At 38.3% G+C, this 24,215-nt stretch overlaps 2 protein-coding genes across 2 annotated transcripts; both read right to left on the bottom strand.

The window, feature by feature from the left end:
* Positions 1–17,481: 17,481 nt before the first annotated feature.
* On the bottom strand, positions 17,482–18,569 carry LOC144701058 (EG45-like domain containing protein). Its single transcript, XM_078572741.1, has 3 exons — positions 18,376–18,569; positions 18,000–18,294; positions 17,482–17,680 (listed from the first exon to the last, which is right to left on the bottom strand). Exons 1-3 carry the CDS (start codon positions 18,482–18,484, stop codon positions 17,671–17,673), a joined length of 414 nt encoding a protein of 137 aa, XP_078428867.1. The 5' UTR covers positions 18,485–18,569; the 3' UTR covers positions 17,482–17,670.
* Positions 18,570–22,210: 3,641 nt separating this feature from the next.
* Positions 22,211–23,679, bottom strand: LOC144701056 (EG45-like domain containing protein). The gene is made up of 4 exons (XM_078572739.1): positions 23,483–23,679; positions 23,107–23,393; positions 22,727–23,033; positions 22,211–22,400 (listed from the first exon to the last, which is right to left on the bottom strand). Exons 1-4 carry the CDS (start codon positions 23,500–23,502, stop codon positions 22,391–22,393), a joined length of 624 nt encoding a protein of 207 aa, XP_078428865.1. The 5' UTR covers positions 23,503–23,679; the 3' UTR covers positions 22,211–22,390.
* Positions 23,680–24,215: the final 536 nt, after the last annotated feature.

The following is a 24,215-nucleotide window of genomic DNA, read 5'->3' as shown; positions in this document are numbered from 1 at the left end:
TGAGTATACAAGTCCTATTTCAACTCATTCAAATAAATCATGTTCTTTAATTTTCATGAGAAATGATAGGTAAAAATTATGATAAGTTCATATTATGATGATCATTTATACTTAAACATGTATCATGAATCTTCCTATTCATAGGGTATTTAATAAGGAAATAAAAATATTTGGGTACAAGAATAAAATATTACCTCCTGCTCATATGATGATCATGGTTGATGTAACCTTTATTGCAAAGACATTAGGGAAAGATAGCACCTGCTATTTAGGTAAAGAATTCATCTAATTAATCCATATGAATCCGGGAATGGTCTAATACCTAACTTTCAACTAGGTTGGTTTATGTCTCAGTTGTGTATCTGATCCTTGGACCTGGCATAAGATGAGTATATTCTGGATAGAAGATTGTATTTAAATATAAATTCCTAACTATATGATTCCAAACAAGCTCAAACCAGGTTTACAAATAAGAGTGCAAATGATTTTTATTTAAAATATTTTTCAGTATAAAATGACAAAAATCCTAACTTAGAAACACTCATGAAAGTCTTTCTTTGGTCACCCTCCGTTCTTGTCAATCTCTTGATGAGCCTCTCCCTCCCATTCAAGCTCTAAGTGTAAGAATGTCCTTATAGCTGAATGGGGGCATTAATCAAGAGGAAGATAATGAGACTGAATGTGTGAAAGAACATGTTGATGCAATTCTAACCTTGGAACTGGTACAGCCTGAGATACCTCATTTGAGGAACCAAATGTTAGAATAATTATCTTCAGCAAGGTTATTACATGATGGAAATATAATTTGATCCTCGAACGAATCTACTTTTATTTTTAAATTTCAAGTTCGGTTTGTATTTATTTGGATAAAGAATATTTTCTTAAATCATCCATCATGGAAAATTCATGTCTACTTCCAATAATATGTTTCTATTTATGTACTCCCTACATTTTTCATGAACTGGCAAGTCCACCTTTCAAAAACTGTTGTGAAAAATAGTGTTGTAAAATCATCTAGATTTATAAACCTGGATCCTGGAGATTTGCTCACCATTCCAGCTAGGTTCTGATACAATATAAATAATCAATATAAATAGACAAAATGATAATATTTAAACATAATGCATGATTGATGAAATTTTTTTATCTTTTATCTCAACCATTAGCCTTGTGAGTTCTTCATCTTTTCTAATTGGCTAAGAGATCGTTGGTTTCAATTTCATTCTAAATATTTAGGGACAAAGTCTCCATATGTGAGTGGATGGGTGTAAGTGATGGATCATACCTGTCTAACTTCTCTATTGAATCCCAAATTCAATTTTACATTTCTTGGCCCATAAATAATTATCCTTCAAATGAATTTTGTTTTTACAAACCCTCTTGCAGAGGAAAACCCTTGATGCTGGAAAGATATAAGAGCCCAAACATAAGGGAGAGATATTAAGGTTTCAATAAAATAGCATTGACACCTTAGAAAGTTACTATCCATCGACTTACATTATCTCTACCAATTTATCATTCTTATACAACTTTTATCTTTCTTATTTCCTTTTTACCACTCTAGTTAAATATAATTTTCTCTACAGAACTTCCACTAGACCTCAATATTTATTTTTAGTGACTATTTCTGAATAGAGACTTGCCATCAAGTATGTGCTTGTTGACTTAGCTGTCTACCCTCCTGCCCCCCATGGCACATATTTTGTTCACCTGATTAACCCTTCAGGCCACAGACTCCACATGCATCCCTGTTATACCTACACATCTCCTTGCCCACAGGTGTTTCCAATGTGCCGGTGACCACCATCATAAGAATGTTTTTTTATAAAACTAATACATATACCTTTTGATAATAGAATAATATAAATATTATAACTTATTAAATCTCCACAAACTAAATTACTATACATATATTTCATACACGATATACCCCAAAACTAATCTTTTTGTAGAAGTTTGACTCCCATTATTAAACGTATATTGATAAGTATGAATTTTTCATTGAATAGATGCATCAAAATGTTATATTTAACTAATAATTTGTCTTGAAATCATGCAAACAAGGTTATCTTAGGATGACATACTAAATTTATATGAATTAAGCATCCTAACTCTCTCTTTCATCATTTTATGCAGTTGTGTGCTTATCATGTGAAACTAACCCCAGTACAATTATCAAAATTCAAAGGTTATTTCTCAATCATTCCGTGAGTGTTTGGATGCGAGGGAAAAGGAATGTGCTCATGAAATAAATGCAACGATAATGACAAGGACCAGACATGTCATTGACATCAGCGCTGTGCCAAATCAGGTTTGAAATTAACCAAACAATCATCCTTCTATGTTTACAATGATCTAGGCTTTTAGGAATTCAAAACTGGTCAAAACCCTTTGATGTAACACGACGGTCGGAATTGACACTTTGTGTTACATCCAGAGGGTAAACTCTAAAATGCAATGTTAATGACGTGGAACAATGTATATGATTTGAGAAAATAATAACGAGAATTACGTCAGTCGTCAGATGAAGCGAGACACAGTTCAATTGGACAACATGAGATGGTTTTTGACATGACCAAGCTCCCACTAATCCGGATGTTCAGCTTGAGGCCGCCGAGGTCAGGAACGTCACCGTTCGTGAACGTCCACACCGTCGATGAGTATGAATTGATCGAGTACCATCAAAGAAAAGAAAGAAAAAAAACTAACACAGTAATCGGTGGCTAATCCTAAATACGTGATAATCACTCGGGGTGATGTGCAATTAGAGATTGACACTCAGAGAAGTAATTAACACTGTAAATGAAAAGGAGAAGATGACATGACCTATGGAATGTGTTCTGGATGCCGCGACGAATGGAGATCGTAGCAGTCATCATTCAACATTGATAGCCCGGTATGTTGATCAACGTTGTAGGCCAGAAATTGAAGATTCCCACATTGTTTTACTGTGGAATGAGTTCTGGAGGCCGCGGCAATTGGAGGTCGTAGCAGTCGTTGTTCAGTGTTGATAGCCTGGTAAGTTGTCCAATGTTGTAGGCCAGAAGTTGAATATTCCCGCACTGTATGTTGACTGCCAGCAGAAGAATGGATCAGCAGGAACAATGAGAAAATGCAGAGAGTGTAGCACTGAGAAACCAAGGACGTATGACACCCCAGACCACGTGGCTCGAAGGGATGGACAAGAGGGCAAGTCCTCGTTTGAGTGTGCCTCAACGATGAATCCAATGATCTTCATATTCAGGTATCGAGATGAACATGCTCCATCATTGGCAGATTGGCGGTTTCACATATGGAGTATGGTACTGGTGAGAGGCACGACGGAGGGAGCAGCAACAGATCATTTAATCGTGCATGATCACAAGCAAGCGTGGTCTCCTTTCATCGGCTTATGGGGGCAAGGATGATGAGCATGGACACGTTGGACCAGTAAGGAATCGACCATAGATTTCCTTCGTCTACAGTGGATTTCGATTGGGGGGGGGGGGGGGCGTCAATCTTCTTCATAGACAAAGAAAAACAAAAATCAGAGAGTCCATCGAGTTGATGATCTCCTGGGAATGTTTGCAAATCAAATCCAATTACCAATTAGGCCTAATTCGGGGTTCCGAATCTTCCACCAACAGAGCAACGATCGTGATGAAAATTCCAATGAAGAGGATCATCGACGGGGCTGAATACCGTCAGATCATTGGAGAACAAACTAGGCGCGAATGGATGCGTTGGCCGGTGATGAAGATATTCGGTAGAGATAATGACTGATGATGCAATCTTCAACAAAAGGTGACTTAATACCAATCAAAAAACTTTCTTCTTTCCCCAGGAAAGAGGCGATGACGTTCTGGCGCCACGGTCTTCTTCAAGCAACGGTAGAAAGCATCCAGTTAATAACCACTGTAGCATCTTTCCCAAACATTGAATAGAGCTTCCGAAATTGTTGGAGGCTGAAGGAAACTTCAGCGATGAACACGATGATGCTGCAGGTCCTCCCAACGATGGGAGAACGGGAATACTTGGACACTGTGAACAAAAAAAGAAACACTCTATCTTGCACTTCAATGAGCTCTTCTTCTTCTTCTTTGATTCCTTCTTCTTTCAGAAAACAAGCACGATAAAAAAAACTGCCACAAGGAAACAGATCTGGATTTCAAAAGAAAGAAGCATGTCCTCCCATGTGCACCCCTCCTCCTTATAGAGAGGGAGTGTCAGTTCTGGGTGGCCCAAATGGGCCCTCTTTTAAGGGGAAAGCCTATTGGGTTTCCCCTTGAAAGGGCTCTTTAGGGGGAGAAGAAGTCCCACATGGATTTCCTTCCCCTAAAGATGCACTAATCATAACTAAAAAAAATGCACGCAGGAGGCGGTACTCACAGAGGAGGGACCTCCTGATGATCCAAAGATGACGAAAAAGAAAAGTTACATAAAGACACATGACACAAAGCAAGACTACGATGCCGTTTCTCAAAACTGATAGTGGAAGTGTGGGTTCTTCATGTCGGCTCGGACTCCGTGAGGTGGATGGTGATGGGTCGGGGCTCGATCGACTGGATGATCCTCCATCACCCTTATCCTTAGAAAATTTAGACCAAGGTTTCAGTCTTCATAAATAAAGCTTCATGAGATCTGAGATAATCACTGATTTTCTTCCATATTTTAGAGAAATGAGTATTAAGAAATGGGGAAGATTGATTTATTTATCCTATGGAGAAATTTTGAAGGTAATGAGATTAGGGGTTAAAATGAGGAGATAAGAAGATTTCAGTTTTAGGGGCATTTTGGACAAAAACTCCCATTTTTAATCCTAAAACCCCCAACAAAAATCGATACCTCCTCTTTCTTTGATTGCTTCTTTCCCTCTTAGCAGCAGGCTGCCAAAAGGACAATATGTGTAAGGCCTATTATCGCCACTGTCTGATTCTTGGGAGTGTTGTGAAAGCAAGATTGAGCGAAGGATAATACTCAGGCCACTTCTCACATCACCTAGCCTAAGACTCACACAAATTCTGGGTTTGTATGTAGGATTTGATCCGTTTCCTCTCTTTAATCCATTCCATGGCTAATATAGAAGTCATTTCCCTCTAGTTTACGTGGTTTTATCACCTCACTACAAAACATAACTCAAAAATCTCACCATTTTTGCTTCTTTACACAAATTTTCTTTGATTTCATATTCCTCTCACTAAATTTACACCAGGACCTTTTAAATACATCTTCATATACCTAAGTATATTTTAATATCAATTGTCTACTCTCCGCCATCCTCTCATCTTCCACAATTTTATTTTCAATCTACAATCACCTTCCCACAATCATTAATATATATCTCTCATAGCCTAGGAGTTACCTAATCTCATTACCTAGGGTCCCTGACAATTCAGTTCTTAAGCCCTATAGGAAGTGAGGTTACATAAGGTTATTGTATGAAACTCAAGTCCCAACAATGATATGGTTAAAACATGCAAAATTTGAGTTCATTATATATCACTTTGGAAAGTGAATTCACAAATATTTGCATAATCAGTTGTTCATTACCTATAAGTCCTCTAAAATATATTCTTTAAATCATATAAATATTTTTAGCCAAATTTAAAATTAAACAAAATTCAAAACTCTACTTGGCATGTCACCATATAAATTAATTTTTAGAAAAGCATGCCACCTCCCCGTGGATTTAGATCATCTTTGCATATTAGGCTATTAGGAAGGTGAATCTATCAATAAATGAAGCTGGAAAACAGAAAATCCTTGATTTGAAAGAGCTAAATGAAAGAATAAATGAAGCATATGAGATTTCTAAAATCTATAAATCAAATATGAAAGGCTTTTATGACAATAACCTACGAAAAATGAGATTTTCACATAAACCAAAAAGTTTGGGTCTATAATTCTAGACTTAAGCTTTTTACCATAAAATTTAAATCTAGATGGGATGTTCCATTTATTATTCTTGAATTTTTTGATTGTGTTGGTGTTGTAATCCTTAATCCTTAGACAGGGAAAAGGCAGAAATTGAATGGGCAAAGGCTCAAAACCAATGTGGAGAACGAATCACTCTCACTGACGGTCTCACTTACCCTCAAGGAAATGGGTCATAAAGACTATGATCCCACCAACTTTACCACCTAATCATCATTTTGCAGTCTATATAGAGAATTTGTGTTTTGTTGATTTTATTGTCTGTCTTTCAGGATAGTTTCAGGAGTTGGGCCTCGAACTATTAACAGTGATGAAGATGCTAATGTGGGAAAAATTCAAAGAAAACAAACAGAAGAGCCAGAATGGGAGCTTCTTTTTTAATGACATTCACTCACGGTATATTTTATGTCATTTGCATGAATTGAGGACTATTCATTTAGGGTCATCGACAAGTTAAACAAAAAGTTAGGTTTTACTGCAGAATTTGAAGTAGGGCATACATGCTCTTAAAATGAATTCTGTATTGAACCACCCACCATAGATATGCCTTTCACCAACAAACGTGGAAGTGAGGCTGTAGGAGTCAAATGTTGTTGTAAATTGAGAGCACCCCGACATGAAGAGAAACATGAATTTTTGGATATACCATGTGGATTAATGTTCGACGAGGTTGGCCTCTTGGGGTAGGGTATTTAAGGGCCTGAGTGAGGTTGGATTGAACTACTATCAGTGTGAATTGGAGGGTTTTAATTTAACAAGTGTCGGATTCTATTCTTCCACCTTAAGTTAGCTGATCCTATGTTGCGTGGGGTTCCCATTGTCCAAACTCACCCTTAGGAGAGTATAATATCCATGACATTGAATGATTTGTTTCCATTTTCAGTTCACACGCCCATACACATACCCATACCCTTCCTAATACAATAAGAACATATCCACTGACGCTTTCACTTGCCATTCTTCAAAACCCTCTTCACTTCCCATTCACATGTGTGTTTAGACCTATGTATGATGACGTACTCTCAATTACTCTATCCTTCTTCTCATCATCATCCCACATTGACCTTCATATCCATCACTTTATTTTCTCCACATCAACCCACTGTTCTCTTGTCTCTCTTCAAGAACTGAAGTTTATACCCATTCTTCCTCATCAATTTGTTCAGTTTGAAGAAGTTTGATACAGATAAAAAATAAAACTGTTATGTGTATTCTCTCATCAAATCATCTTCTTTCTTTTCTTCCATTGAAATATCCTTTAACAACTATGGTGTTGTTCTTATGCTTCAAAAAAACAAAAAAATAAACAAGAAAAACACAAAAAAGGGGAAAAGAAGAAGAAAATAAGAAAAAAAAGAAAAAAATGATTAGTTATCTCTACTCTTCCATTTTTCCTAGTCTTCCATCACTACCATCTCCTAGTTTTCTCCCTTTTAAATCACTAAAAATCACCCATGCCATTTCTTCCGCATCATGCCTCCTTACATTGACATCATTCTTGAATGTATTGAGAGTGTATTTATGATGGGGGGGTTTTTTATCATGTGAATAATCATTTATATGATCAACTGTGCCATGACGCCTTATGTTATCCAAAATGTTTACCCACAGAATTGATCATCCAAACCACTTCTCAGTCACCTTACCACACCATCTCCTCATCATTCACCCTTGTTTGCATCATTTCTAAGCTTTTTCTTTCACATCACTCGTTTGGGGAAGGAGACGAGTCAAGGAGACCCTAATGTGCCAAGTAGGTGACAAACCAAAAATAGGGTTAAATATGACATTAAAGGCTTCTGGTTTATGCAACAATATTTGTCATTTTCATACTAGCATAGAGTGAGTAAGAGTCGAATCCATAGAGCACAAGTATTCAATATGTGAATTTTTATCTTTGATTTATATATTTTTATAACGTTTATCTTGATTTAAGGAAAAAATATACTTTATAAAAAGCAAACTAGTGAAAAGAAATTTAAAATAATTGTATGGAGGTCAGAAAATACCAATCCAATTTAACCTAATTTATTCAGATTGTATAGATTAATTTTGAGATTTTTAATATGACTTTATAGTAGAACAATACTAATTAATGCTAATTTTAAAATACCATAGCTGATGATTTGGAAGTCTCAGGTTATGGTAGATGGAGATGGACGTGAGTGGCGAAGAGTAGATGAAAGAGATATTGTGCTGATTGCAACGGAAAAGATAGCATATGCGTGTCGACGAGTGGCGGAGTGAGAGTGAGCGATGACAATTTTACTGTCGCTGGTGTGCCGATGAGTGGTAGATTCAAAGTTGATGTGTGTGAGAGTAGAAACCTAGGCCTTAGGTGATCATAACCTAGGAAAAAGGACAAAGGCGCAAGTCAAAAAAAGATGAAGATCACACAAACCTCGTCAACACATGACAAACAAGCCAAGTGGTGCTTTTTCTTCATGTATCTTTATCTGAATCTTGTTCCTTCAATCATTTTCTCTTGGAGTACAATAACAGATCCGAATGAGATTTTGAATGAGCAACTCACTCCGTTAATCGTAATAAGGAACACAATCCAAGGGTGACTCTTTTACAATGATGGGGGGTTATGTATAGATCAAAGATGTTGGATGGGTAGAGGAAGTTCAAGTTGATGATGAATATAGCTTTAACTAGGTCATTTGTAAGGTTAGTAAGGAACTAATCAACACTTTTATTACCTTAATAGTAGTACTTAATAAGGGTTGATCCCTCAGGGAGCTAGGTAGATAGTTAGGATGAATTTCAATAAGAATTTTAAGTTTCAGAATTTGTTGTTAAGATGGTTTATTTCTAACGAAAAAAGATGAACACTATTTTTACTAGGTGTGGAAAATTTTTCGTGCAAAGCCTGGACAGAATATGATTTTTGATTTTTTTTCAGAATTTTTTATCGTCTTTAAAGAGAAATAAAAAATTCTGAAGTTAATTTGGTTGTAATTCCCTTATTCGGTTCAAAATCGTTGAACCGGATGAGAGAGAGCTGTCCGAATTGTTACTGAACTGAGTTCTGGAATGATTCCCGACAGTTTGAGTAAAGAGAGTGAGAGAGCTCGAAGTCATGGGTGCTCCACGGCTGAACCTGTGGGCGGAAGTGCCACTTGTGCACTGGGCTTCTGCGCTTTACCGCTAGTTGTGCCGGTGGAGGTGCTCTCATGTGCTGTGGACCAAAACGATGCTATCTGGAGTTCCAGATATCATTTTTACACATGTGAGTCGGCGTTGGAAAGCTTAGGATGTTGGCTATGATGCTTAAGGGATAGTCAAGTTTTCTTAGGAAAATTCTGGGAGGAAGAACGAGAAGAAGAAGGAAACCTTTTTGTCACACCCAAGGGGCCCAAGGTGATGTCTTCAACTCCCTACCAACTGGCTTCAAGATCCAGGATGCCCCTAGAAGACTCCTTTCACCTTCAGGATGAAGGTGGACCCAGGAAAAACCTCAGCAAGGAAGAAAAATGGAACAGATTAATACTCAATTCTTGGATACCCTCAAGGAGGTGAAGGGGGCCCTTTTATAGGGGTACATGTGTTTGTTTTAGCCATTCTTGGTGGTTGGATCATGAATGAACGTCCAGGATTGAGTTCTTGAAGCCTCAATCTAGGTGATCGGACCCTAACCAACCAGATTCTTTCCCTCAAGGTTGAATTCAGAGGAAAAAGAACAAGTTGGTAAGAGTTAGTTACAAATCATCCGTAGCCCTTGGATTCAAGCTGGAATGGATGGATGGATGGGTTCCACCTCATGAATCCTGGACTGGATCCGGACCCTGGGCTCTCCACAAACCAATAACTGCCAGCTGGAGTCCTCCTTAGGTGTCTTGATCATCCTGAAAGCCTCCAAGGACCTTCTAGAAGATTTTCTTCATGCTCCTTCACAACAAGCCTATCGGTTGAGTCTACTCCACTGATTAGCATGCATCTTCTTATTCATAGCTCCTTTTGATCTAAAATTCCATCCCAAGCCTCAAGAGTCATGTCTTGACTTATAAAATTTTGTAATTTTATGACCACCAAAAGTCAACCTTTGACTTGAAAAGTCAACATACTAGGGAAATTGTTAGATTCAAATCCCACCTGACTTATTGAGTCTAGTGGGGTTTAGAAATATCCCATAAATCCCAAACTATGTAACTTCGTAAAAAAAAGGTCAGAGCATTGATGGAAACCTCAATTCAGTAAAAAATGTAGCTTTTTAATCATTGGAAAAAGTGGGAGCCATGATCTCATTATTAGGTAAATTAATAGTCTTTGGTAGTGTTGAACTAAATTTCAGGGTAGTTAGGATGAAGAATGCATGCAAATGACTAGCCTTATTTGACTTTATCAGTGGTGATTTTTCTTCATGTATCTTGATCTGAATCTTGTTCCTTCAATCATTTTCTCTTGGAGTACAATAACAGATCCAAATGAGATTTTGAATTAGCAACTCACTCCGTTAATCGTTATTAGGAACACAATCCAAGGGTGTCCTTTTCACAATGAGGGGGGGTTATATACAGATCAAAGAGGTTGGATAGATAGAGGAGGGAAACGTAGACCTACCTTCAAAAGTTAACCCCAAAACTCATTTTGGATCATTAGATGTCATAGTTTTAATTTGGAGAGATCTGAGCCATCCAATTTTCTCTATCCTCCAAATTATATGGCCGACTGCCAGCCTGGCACAAAATTCTAGGAGTAAAAAATTTAATTAATTCATTATTTGTATATATTTAAATATTTTATTTCATCTAATTAAAACCCCATTTTATTCATGATTTAAGATATTTGAGGGTTTAGGAACATTGACGATTTAATTCTTGATGTAATGGAGAAAAGTTGAAGTAAACAGGATGTGAAATGAGAGAGATATGAGGATTTGCAGTTTTAGGGAGTTTTCTATGATTTTTCTTATTTGTTTTTACCAAAAGTTCCATGAACTGATCGCACATCGCATAGTCCAATGGAGTGTGGCGCAAAGTTTTGAAGGTATGTGGCATTATCCAATGGATAATATAGAGTGCCACAAAGTATAAAAAGTACATGGTGTTATCCAATGGACAGTAGAGTGAACTGTAAAGTTTTGAAAGCACAATAAATAATCCCATGGATAACAGATTGTGCCCCTTTAGTTCAAGAAAAAGAGGACATTGTTGCGCCTAATCAAAGTGCAACATGTGTGATACGGGTTGGATTATTTGATTAAAAGATGATCAAATGATCCAAAGTGCTCCAACTTAAAATGTTCATTGCTTTTGATCCACAGCTTCAATTTTAATGACATCTTTCCCAGAACATTATCTTTCATTTGATATGGTCTGATCATAGTATGGAGCTTAAACTACTTTTATAAAATTTTAAAATGCCCAGAATGCCCCTCTAACCATAAGTAGCCTATTTAAGAACCTGAAAATTCTCTCTCCTTGAGTGGTTTTCATCCCTTCTTATAAGGAGGATAACAGAAGGAAAAGAAAGGTGAAAGGACCATTCCCACTAGTTTTTTTGTTGGGGAGTGTGGTGTAAGCAAGATTCAAGCAGGGAACGTGGTTCAAGCGAGTCAAGCATCACCCCGCCTGGTACTGGCATGTGACAGCAGGGTTTGTGTGAGGATTCAGAACCTTTTCAGTCTTGCAATCTCTTCTGTTCTTACATTAGATGCAGTTTTCTTCTTAGTTTAGTTTGATCGAATAATCTCATTACGAAAATCTCACAATCACTCTCATATCTCTTCTCCCATCATTTCTCTTTGATTTGTCATTTATATCATTGAATCACTTTAAAAACCCTTAAAAAACCCCCTCTTACACATAACTATATATTAAATATATATCCATATTCTCTGCCACCCTCTCATCTTTCCACAATTTCTCATCTCCCACTTAAAGTAACCTTCCCATAATCATAAATACTTCTCTATCATTACATAGTCTCATCACCTAAGCTCGTTGAGGAACTACCCTTGTTTCCGCTTTGTACGATGAGAGGAATATAAATGTATTACATGGCACTCAAATGACAACAACGATATAATAAAAACTCTTAAATTTGGGATCTCCGCTTATTCATATAAAAAGTACACATTAGAGTGATATTTGATTTCAACTTATTATATCTTTTTTCCACACCTCATCAAATTTAGTAACTAATATTTCATTATTCCAAATTTGGTGTTAATACATCTTGTCTTGAATACAAATAATCTTTAGACCAATAAGATATATAAATAAATTTCCCATTGTTGGAAAATTGTACTTAGAAGTGTGCACTTCATAATATGTCTAGTTTAGTAGTGAATCTGATGCCGGACGTCGTTAAGGACGTCATCCGACTGGTAATTCTCTAGGAGATGTAACTACGTGTTGACATGAATCCTACGTGGGAGTACATCCAATCCCGACTTGAGGAAATTTTGCCAAGTCTAAGCTCCTGGGCGGACAATTGATGAAGATGACGGTGACCTCCTGACCCTCGTCAAAGCAATGATGGCGACTACGACGTAGACGGAATAATTACGTAGGGGCTCGCACATAACGGACAGGCTCGACCCGTGCCTTGGGGAACACTCGCTTTGTAATTTTCTCAATAAAATTCTCTCACGTAAACTAACCCGAGTGCGGTGGAGTGCAGTCAAAGATATACTGAAGAAGGTAATGTAACGGGTGAGCGAGGGGAAACGGAGTACCTCGGCGGTGGTGATGCTCATCGTCAATATCTTCGTTGGTGTAGCAATTGGCACGTGCTGTTGTGGTAGTTAAGGTATGTTGGAGGGCGCAACAAGGCTCGACCAGCGGCAAGTTTGCTGCGCGGGAGTGGTAGTCGAAGAACAAGGGCATGGATGAGAAGGCAGAGCAGCAGCTAGATGGCCCAAACAAACAATTGAGCTCGGCAGGTGTGACATTATGATGGACGGTACGGGCGGAGACAAACAGCAGTTGCAAACGTCGGCAAGTGGTACATTATTGGGGTCAAATCCATCCTGCTGCACGAGGGAAATGAGGGGTTCGGTGGGGTTCAAGACCTTAGCAGGAAGTGCATGGGTGAGACAAGCCCAACAACGGTGACTGCTTCAAGCCGTGGCAGTGTTAGCGGCCAGCGACACAGGGCGTAGTGTGGACGTTGATGCAAAAATCAGTTGCAGCAGTTCCAGGCATGGAGCACAGCAGGCAGCGTTGGACAATATACTGCACGTGAGGGGCAGCATGGGGCACACCGTGAAGCGCGCAGCCACAGAGGGTAGTACCTCTGGGACACAGACCGAAGATGCTCCCGATTACACAACCACGGAGTGTTGTAGTTGATCGGGACACCAAGTGCAAATCAATAGTTGTCAGGTCGGCTGAGTTCCTCCTGAAATCCCCCCGTGAAATGAAACCCAAAGGTGTGATGAAAACTCGTAAGTAATCTGGAATTCTGACTTGCATGCGGTGTGGCTCATCGGTTTTACAAGCCTAGCAATCGGATAGCAAGCTCTATCGGTGGCCCGTTCCATTGTGGGACCACTACAAAGTCAATGCGAATGCACTAGTGTGGCTCAGATGGCGAGGACGAGGATTCCTTTGACCGACCACGGGCCGACACCAACTTACGACTGGGGATTTGTACCTGGCCTTGCGAGGGACGTCGTCCAGGGGAGAAGTCCGCGCAAAACAGAGGTTTACAATGTCAGATTCTGATGCTCGAACAGGATCACCGGGGGAACGGTTCGACAATAAGTGACGGAGCAGAGAAGCCTATCTTCTTCTTTTCACTTTTTCTTCCTCTTCTTCTTCCTCCTCTCTTCTTGGGGTGAGATCTGATAATGGGAATGCAACTGCAACCAACTTGAAATCCAGATCTGGTCTGAATGTGGTGGCCATCATGGCCTTATATAGGGCCATGATGGGCCCCTTACAATGAGTCCAACAAGGAGGAGTCCAATAAGAGACCCCCTTTTTTACAACACAAATAATGAAATTAAGAAATTAAATGATGTGAAAATAAAATGATATGGATGGATACAAAAATATGATGATATGGACGTGTCACGACGAGTAGGGTGCACTCGTGGTGGCGAACACAAAACAGAAATTAAGCGAATGAAAACAGATAATTAAAATGCAAACACGTGCGTGGGCATGCCCTACCTAGGGTATTTAAACCCGGGCGTCTTCACCGATGCTTTGGCATGCCACTCGGTCTGGACACAGACTGACGATGATGCTGATGATGATGATGGTGGCTCCAATGACATTTTGTTGATGTTGTTTGGGTGCTCTCCATCAGAATCATAACATAAATTTTCTAAAAGTTTGGGATCCAAGATAGAAATGTTTTACTCGTCGTATAGACTATCAAAACTCTACTTTGTTCATAAAAATGAAGATAGTAAGCAATAGCTCCATTAATTTTGATCCTAACTGATTTTTATTATTTTTATGCTCTCAATATTATAATGGAATATAGCCATGGTTTATCATAGTTAGGAAAGAAAAAATATATTTCAAAACGATATATCAGACAACATAAAATATAGGCAATTTAACACAAATAGGTAATCCTTGACTCTTGAAGGCATTTAGACACCTCAGGCACTTGAAAATTTTAAATATTATTTTAGTTAAAATAAGACTCCAACAATTTATGAATATTTTTTGTGCAATAGTTTATTTTTTCTGAGAAGTTACCTACCACTTCTTATGTTGAAAACTTGAAAAATTGTAGTCATTTAATATTATTCTCATGCCAGAAGATATTTATTCATCAAGTGACTAATTAATGAAAATAATGAAGTACTACATAATTTAATTGTTGGTGTGATAAATCATCTCACGTATGCATTCAGACATTTAACCACTGATATTATTTCAGCATGAAAATAATTCCTATGAAATTTATACTACTTCAGCTCATTAAAGTGAGATTCCCCATATGATAAATTCATATTAATCACTTATAGTTCGAAATTTAATGAACAAACTGGATCTCACAAGTTGTTAGTGGGCATTTTCATTTTGAAAAATAGTTCTCTTAAATGATAATATAAATTTAAGATATTAGTACATATACATAGATATTTATGATACATGGATCTATAATAACACAATAGTTAGAAATGTACGGGCCATATCCTGGATTCATCCACAATCCTCTATAATTTTGATTTTAATGAGGGGCACAATTTCAAGTGAAGGAGTTGCAGAAATTCAAATTCAAGCAATGGGAAAGGAGCAAGGAATGGGAATGAGAGAAAATAGGAATATTTAATAATACCGTGTACGGGCCATCTCCAACTCCAAAATGATGGTCAAGAATATTTAATGCAAAAGCATTTTTTATGGGAAAGCTAAATAAACATCTGATTGGTAAACTTATAAATTTTGAAATCCAATGATGAGACATATGGTCATTATTTTCTTAAAACTCTTTAAAATTATGATATCGTGTGGTCACATCAACTAGAGGGTATTTCTGTCCCTCTTAGTAGGACTAGTTAAGACTTATTTTAAATAAGTAATTTCTCACCACGCATTTATTAAAATTTCCATTTTTTGAACATATATCTATCCCAAAAATGAGGAATATAACATTAGTTTACCTATTACAAATACACGAGAAAAACACGTAACTATCTATTTAAAATATTAATTTTGTAATCAATAGTTTTTTAAAGCATTAATTCACAATAACCATTTTAATTATAATTATCAAATGAGAATCTAAATAATTCTTTATCTCAATTTCATTAGGAATACATCAAAATAATGTATAAGAGTTATTCAGGGTATATTGTGTTAGTGATTTATGTTTTAAATTTAATGATTGAATGATTCCTAGTTGCATGCGATACTTCTCATTTTATGTTTTCTTACATGAAATTGAAAATTTTATTGAATAATTAATACTAAATAATAAATAAAATTTCAGTTTCGTTCCCAATAAATCAAAATAAAATATTTACTAAGATTAATGTGGATATTTCTTGTTTATTCATGATATAAATTTTATCATTGAATGATACCTTGGTTTATGTGATCATTTGTCTTTTTCATTTTTATTCCATCAAGGGCAAAAAATCCAAAGATATAAGAAAACAAACTAAATCTAGTTTAGTATATTTCCATTTTAAGATTCATTAAACGTTACCCTATCATCAAGATTCGTAAAACATCAGTCCTAAGTATAGCATCGACCTTCAGCATAGTCATTTCTTTCAGTAACATAAAATACACCCACTTACAAGATATGCAATTGGGACATACATGGGCATTATTGATGTCTTAACTAGTAAATAAAATTTGTGTAACTTTTCAGAGTTAATGGTAAATATTTTATAGGTATGAATTATGTAATGTTGAGTTATGTTCTGATGCATTCATAATTCGCTCATTACGATTTCAGAAATATTTAGGTAGTGCATTGGTAATGCTGGACAACCATATTTAGTATAATACTAGTAACCATATTATAAATATTTTTCACGAAATTCAAGTCTCCACTATACGTGATATACGCCTTAGAATGTAAGAGCTTTTCTCATTTAGTTCAACATTGAGGAACAATCTGTGTGTAAGATACAATTCTGTATGGTGGGTGACCAATAGAATGACTACATTCTTGCCTTTTATAAATTCTTAGGGCACATTAAAGTAACTTGTAAAGGGTAACCATTAATTTTAGGGAAAATTTGAAGTTTTCTAAACATGTGCCGTAAAACTTTGAGTGCACTTTGTTTCTATATATATTATGGGCCATTTTAGTGGATAATATTTATTCGTATAGATCTATGTTCTACCCAAACTTATTGCCTGCATTTTATGGTATCTATTAGTCATGAGACCTAGGTTTCTTAATTTAGTACTATTTTGTGATTTTAATATTTTAATTTAATCTTGTTTTAGCAACAATTATTCATGTACTTGTTCACAATGACAACTCTTTAATACCAATCATTTCATGTGGACTGACCAAAATAATCACGATAAGCTTAATTTCTAAACAAAATCAACGTTGAACCCGGTGAACAATAATAATGCATGGTCAGCAGACAGCTAAAAACATGTTCAAGGCCAGTGAACCTGTCAATTCCAAAAATGAATTAGCAGGATCCAACTGGTTCACTAAACAAAAGGCTGGTTGAAATAAAATAATACAATTTAAGGATTTTATATCTGATGACCGTTGCAACTCTAATAGTGAGACGTGTAAGTCATGAGCGCCAACAGAGTAAATGATATTTTATGGTACCGTTAGAACTATTAGAATTTTTATAATATGACTTATTTTTACTAATTCCTGGGTCATTCACTGAATACTAACGTTAGTACAAAATTTCAATGGGCAAAACATGCGGATTTTTTTTTGTGCCTACTGGAAACAATGGGCAGTACTACCCTTTGAAACCGCCAAATGAGTGAATATCACTTTCCATTAATGACAGGCACTGGCCTATCCACGCATACTTATACAGGTCAATTGTCTTTCTATCTTCTCTCCACGCAGATCTATACCACCCATGACTCCCAATGGTTAGTCTCTACCCACCTCGTATTAAACATCTAGGGAGACGATGTATGACAGAATGAGAGAGACAGACAGAGAGTTTCATCTCTCTCGCCATGAGACGAGAGAGGAATATTAATTCCAGCGACCAAGTACGAAAGAGACAAGGGAAGACGGAGAAGTCGATGTTTGAACTCATCCGCCATCAAGCTAGATCAAAACATGAATCGCACAACAAATAGAGAAGACCGAGAGAGAGAGAGAGAGAGCCGTCGCTCAGCTGATCCTGCACCAAACAAGCCAAAAAGATGGAGTCAGAAAAACCATCCAAGACGAACCACTTGGCGCAAATACAACAAGAAAAATGAAAATAATACCAGATAATGTAACATCAGTAGAAGCTACCCGTAAAAAAAAAAGACGTTTATAAAAAAACTGAAGGCAAAATCGAGCTCTCGCCGCAATCGATGACCAAAGCGACAACAGCTGTCACCTTGACCATCAACGACAGATAAATGATAATACGCGTTTTCTCCATCCCCAACTTGCGAAGAACGACGAATTCGGGTCTAATCCAACGGCTGGGATTGGTGGCGATAACTTACTGTAAGAAGTCAACGTTGATCTGGAGTATCTCGCCGGTGGAGGAGTTAGTGATGGCGCCGAAGGCCGCGAGAGAGAGGACCATGGTGACTCCCCCGAGGTTCACAGCGCGGTCCACGATCTTAACCAGGACCGCAGGCTGCCCGGCGGCGCAGGCTCGGGCCACGGCGGAGCTGAGGCACCTTATCCTGTACCAACGCCCGCAGGCGGCGCCGTTGTCCCAGATCCCGTCGCCCGCCGCCGCGAACAAGTTGTCCGCCGGGAACTGGCTCGAGTCGCCGCCGTAGCACGCAGTCGCTGCCGGAAACAGGCGAAGAAACGCTTCAAGCGGGAGCGTTTTCTAGAGAGAGAAAGTGGAGCTGGGTTGAGGAGACTTACGAAGGTAGGGCGGTCTGTAGGAAGAGGCGGTACCCACGTCAGCGGCAGAACGGTGGAGACATAACAGGAGAGACACGAGCAAGGCGAAGGCTTTGATGGGGATGCCCATGGCTTTCTCGTTCTATTTTTTTGGGGGAGAGTCTGAAAGAGAGAGAGAGAGAGATGTGGTTTAGAGATAGAATATGGGTTAAGTAAGTAAGACGGGTCAAGAACTAAGGGCGTTGGAGAAGACGGCCCCTGTGGCCTCATGACTTAGATATGGACAGCGACCGGACAGATGGATGGGATTAGGTCAACCGGCCTATCTTTCCTTGATCGGTCCAATTAGGCACTGCCACATGGCAGGCACATTAGTCACTGCATGGTTTTTTGGCTGACCTACTATCTTAGGAGTGAGTGTACGAGTTTCTTTGCTGAACCACAGAAGTCTTAATGAGTAATCTTCAATTGATTTCAAAGGTCGTCGTTTCAAGATCATTTTACGTATCACGTCCATGGCCATGACAATATAGCCGAAGAAGCTGACATTAGCTGAAGAAGCAGATTGGGTATCTGGGTTCCATGACCGTCTTGCCTCGTCCCACCCGGGAAAATGGTGGCTATTGTTTCTCTTATTATTTTGTATATTTCCTGGACAATCCAACGCGACCAATCGAGAATGTTGGATAGGAACCAATTGAAATTTCAGATCGATCAAAGAGTCCTGGGTCGATATCTGATTCACCTGTGGATCCAACCAGTCATATTATGCACAAGGGTAGAGGTTGGGTGTGGTACAGGTCAGGTTAGCGTACGGGTCAGATAAGGCTAAGCCCATTTCAATTTATAAATTGAATTCTAGTAAGTATTAATAATTAATGAAAATAAAATACAAGATACATGGAATAAATGGAATTAAAAACGTACGGGTCAGGTAAGGCAAGCCCATTTCAATTTATAAATTGAATTTTAGTAAGTCTTAATAATTAATGCAAATAAAATACAAGAGAAATGGAATAAAAATGAGCAATGTATTATGTTAGATTTAATTTAACGATATAAATTTACAGTTGTAATGATGTAAAGCACAACTAAGCATAATGATGAAAAATTAGTAATAAAAATAACCAACTGATTTTTCTTACACTTGAGTATATCAGAAAAGATATAGAGAGAATTAGATTTCATAGACGAATGTGTGGTTTTCTAGCAATGAACCTAGCAAAAGAAAAATCAATATAAAATCCCCTGTTAAAAATTAGACATTAGGTTTAAATCTCATTCAGCTCAAGTAGTTTTAAGTCAAATAAATAAATGGGTCCTTTATGTGTATATAATGATATAAAAAGCATAGGGATGTTATTATAAATGCATAATTATCTGTCTGATAAGTTAAATGATCTAAGAAAAAACTAAAAATCTTACACTGTTAATGATTGGACACAAATATAAGGAATTTGACTGAATACGTTTGAATTAGTATTTGATGTGTTGTAAGTTGTTTCTGTTATCATACAAGTCTACCATTTGATAAATCTATAATTCAAGTGCATACAGATTTTATTTAGGAATAAGTGGAGTTATGTTTATAGTGCGCTATACTATAAGTAAAATGGTGAGATAAAATAATGAAATATTATTTGTGAAATTGAAAAAGGTTTATACTTGCTATTTTGATATCAAATTGACATGAATTTTTAATAAAATAGCTATTGATAAACCTTATCATAAAAAATCTCATGAGTTGAATCATAAGATCAAAAGAATGCACAGTATCTCTGGAATAGAAAATTTGATAGAGACATGTAGTTAGATGTATTATGAGTTCTATGATCAAAGGAAACAATTGGAAGTAACCTGTTTAATCTCATGTGATTAAGGAATACTGAAGTAGATATCACTTTAAATTTCAGTTAATAATATCTTCACCTGCACATAAGAACAATTTATCTGATTTTCTTTATGTTTTTCACCTCATTCTAATGCATCTCTCTTTTTTCTTTGTTTTAGATCAACATCATGAATTTCTGGGTGAGTACTTGCATTTTAACGTTATTGTAAATGCAACGTTATTAAATGTCAACAACTCTACACGCTACTTCCATCTAGAAGTAGATGATGAAGACTATATCTCGCTTTAAGTATGAAGAATATCCGATGTTTAAGAATTGAATGAAAGACATAAGACATGAACTTAAGAAGCTTCGTTAATAACCTTCACCATGCTACGGGTAACATCGACTTACTTTACGAAAAAATAATGCAACTAGTTCTGATATCAATGATTTTATTTATTGTGGCTTGAATATTAAAAACAAGTATTCCGTGGTACAGAAAAAGAATGCAGTTAACGCGTTTTAGCTGATCAATTATTTATGACAGTTGACTTTGTATCTTACAAGCGAGATAGGGACATACTTTGAACGAATAAATGTGGACCAGGGATGGAGAGCCTAATTCATTCTTTATATCTAATGAATTGAAGTCAAAATGGTAGAAGAAAGCACAATTTTGGTGAACATTTCTGGTTTCTCCGCATTCTGCACACGGCGGTGGAGAGAAAGAGAGAGAAGAGCGAAGGTAGAGAGAAGAGGGAAAAGAGAAGTTGAGAGAAGAGAGAGGAGAGAGAAGAGAAGATAGACAGAAGAGAAAGAAGAGAGAGGAGAGAGAAGAGACGATAGACAGAAGAGAAAGAAGAGAGAGGAGAGAGAAGAGACGATAGACAGAAGAGAAAGAAGAGAGAGGAGAGAGAAGAGACGATAGACAGAAGAGAAAGAAGAGAGAGGAGAGAGAAGAGAAGATAGACAGAAGAGAAAGAAGAGAGAGGAGAGAGAAGAGAAGATAGACAGAAGAGAAAGAAGAGAGAGGAGAGAGAAGAGAAGATAGACAGAAGAGAAAGAAGAGAGAGGAGAGAGAAGAGGAGATAGAGAGAAGATAGAAAGATCGAAATCAAAATGCCTAAGCAAAAAATATTTCTAAGTGTTTCCTGGCACGGCTGGCCCATTGGAATGACTTTTATCCCTTTTAAGCTGCCTTAACCCTTCAGAGACATCAGAGGGGACGCCCCTGGGACGCGGTAATAATACGTCGTCGAAACTGTCGCCATTATGTTCCCCCAGATGGGCCCTTCTCTCTCGCTCTCTCCTTTCGTTCGCGAGTAGGAGATAGAGGCAGCGATCAAGGAGAGAAATATATAGACGAGGAAGAGATAAACAAAGAGAATGTAATGAGTGATAGTAAGCGAGGGATGGGGTCCGTCTATCTCTTTGTCTTTTCACCAGGTAGCTCGAGATAGAAAGAGAAATCGAGGAGAGAGGTCTAGAGGAGACAAAGAGATAAAGAGAGAACGTCAGTGAATCATAGAGAGAGACATGGGGTCCATCAGTCTCTCCCTCTTTTCATTGGCAAGCTGGAGATAGAGATAGAAGAGCGAAAGATATAGGAAGAGAGAGGTAGTGACTGAGGGAGAGAAGTGGAGAAAGATCGAGTGTGAGAGACGGACAAGGGATGAGTAAGAGAGAGGCTGCAGCAAGCGAGGAAGTTAGAGAGACACGTCATCTACCCCGAGACGTCGTCATTCTCCCCCGCAACGCCTCTATAGATCATCTCATCTCTCTCGCAGAGAGAGAGAGAGAGAGAGAGAGAGAGAGAGAGAGAGAGAGAGAGAGAGAGAGAGAGAGAGAGAGAGAGAGAGAGAGCAAGGTTTCCATTCACTAGGCATGAGATAAGATAGAAATACTAAGCACTGCTCTCAAATATACACTAAATAAGGGAAGAGAGCGAAATCAGTGCAAATCCGCCATCAAACGTGAGAGAGAGCAGAGTCTTAACTCATCCGCCATGTCACGACACGGAGTTTAATCAATGCTCTCAAGTACACACGAGACAAAAAGAAGAAATAGAAATCAATGCTCTCGAGTTACAAGCCATTAACCGGGAGAGAAACATGAATTTCCGCACGCAAGGACACGCAAAAGAGAAATATACAGAGAGGAAATGTGTGTGTGTGTGTGAGAGAGAGAGAGAGCACAGCGTCTTAGCTGATCCTGCACATAACAAAGGAAGAAAGAAGGATTCAGAAAACAGTCCAAGATGAACCACTCATAACGGACAGCACAAGAACACCGGAAAACAGCATAGGATAACGGAAGAGACGTAGAATATACACCTCGAGATTAAAATAACTTCTCAACAACCCTCAAAAAACCACAAGAAAAAATCCTAGCTTCCTCCCGTCAGCCATGACCAGAGCGATAACAGCTAGCACCACGACCAGCAACGACAGATAACACGCGGTTTGTCCGTCGAAAAGCTCTAAACACCGACTCGCTCCGGTCAACTCAAACGGCGGGAATAGGATACGGGTACTTACTCTAGAAAGTCAACGTTTATCTGGGTAATCCCCCCGACAGAGGAGTTGGTGATGGCGCCGAAGGCAGCGAGCGAGAGGGCCATGGTGGGTCGCCCCCGCAGCGGGCCGAGTCTCGCCGCGCGATCCACAATCTTGACCACGACCGACGGTCGGCCCGCGGCGCAGGCTCGAGCCACGGCCGAGCTCAAGCACCTGACGCGGTAGAAGCGCCCGCATGCGGCGCCGTTATCCCAAATCCCCTCTCCCGCCGCCGCGAACAGGTTGCCCGACGGGAATTGGCTCGAGTCGTCGCCGAAGCACGCCGTGTCTGCAGGATACACAAAGACGTCGATTGAGGGAGTTTTAGAGAGAGAAATTTAAGTTGAGTTGAGGAGAATAACGATGATATGGCGGCCTGTAGGAGACGGCGGTGCCCACGTCGGCAGCAGTGCGGTGGAGCAAGAGCAGGACGGAGATTAGCAAGGCGAAGGCGTTGACGAGGGTGCACATGGCTTTCTCTCTCAATGTTCGGGGAGAATATGCGCTAGAGGGAGATGATTTATAGACAGGGAAATGGTTGAATAAGAACCGCCGGACAGGGACAGGGAGCCTGAAGCTTGTCGAAGATCTTATGCACACCTTCTTTACATCCTCATGGGCCTCTTCGCGTCCCGGGGAGGAGAGAAATCTGAGAAGAATGCCCAATACGTGTTAATAAACAAATAAAATTTAAGAGACGGCGCTACGGATGTACACTTGAGGGAAATATATTAGTACATCAATCTGAATGAGTTCATGATGAAGATGAGTGGAGCGTCCCTCCTTCAAGATCGAAAGTTGCCATCCCTCCATCAGTTACCCTCTTCTCTCTCCGTCCATGGACTATTCACCATCCAGCCTCTCAACCTCAGGGATTCTACTTCTTTCCCTCTCTCATTCTCTATCTTTTGAGACGGTACACGTTCGCGTGGAGAGTTGCCTTAACACTGAAATGCTTTGGATAAGAACTGTTCGCGAAAATGCATCCTCCGAGGTTCTACCAGAAGAAAATGGATAGTATTTCGATGACAAATAGAAATTAGATTCCTAAATAAATTAGTGTTTTGTGTTACAAGATGAAAACTATGAGGCTATTAACAAAATCATGTGATATGCATTTAAAAAAATATTTGAATTGGAAAAAATTAGAACAAAATTACTGAATGAAAATAATGAACAAAATGACTACTAATCTATTATTCCAAGATTTATAATATGTGGAAACAAATATACACAACTGATTATTGATGCAATAAAAAACATAGAACTAGACGTATTGAGACTTACACGAACATAGAAAACCCTTAGGGACATATACTGTTCAAAGACAGTGACTATAGTTTTGACATTACTTAAGCGTGGTTTTATGTAAAACGAATTAAATATTCTAAACTTCTATTAATTGTAAAGATAAATATCATATTTTAAATATACTAATTGATGCGAATAGACATGAATTTATATAATTTAT

Source organism: Wolffia australiana, chromosome 3 (genome assembly GCF_029677425.1).
Source record: "Wolffia australiana isolate 7733 chromosome 3, ASM2967742v1".
Taxonomy (NCBI): Eukaryota; Viridiplantae; Streptophyta; class Magnoliopsida; order Alismatales; family Araceae; genus Wolffia; species Wolffia australiana.
Note: the sequence above shows the minus strand (reverse complement) of the source record. Positions and strands in the feature narration are given on the sequence as shown.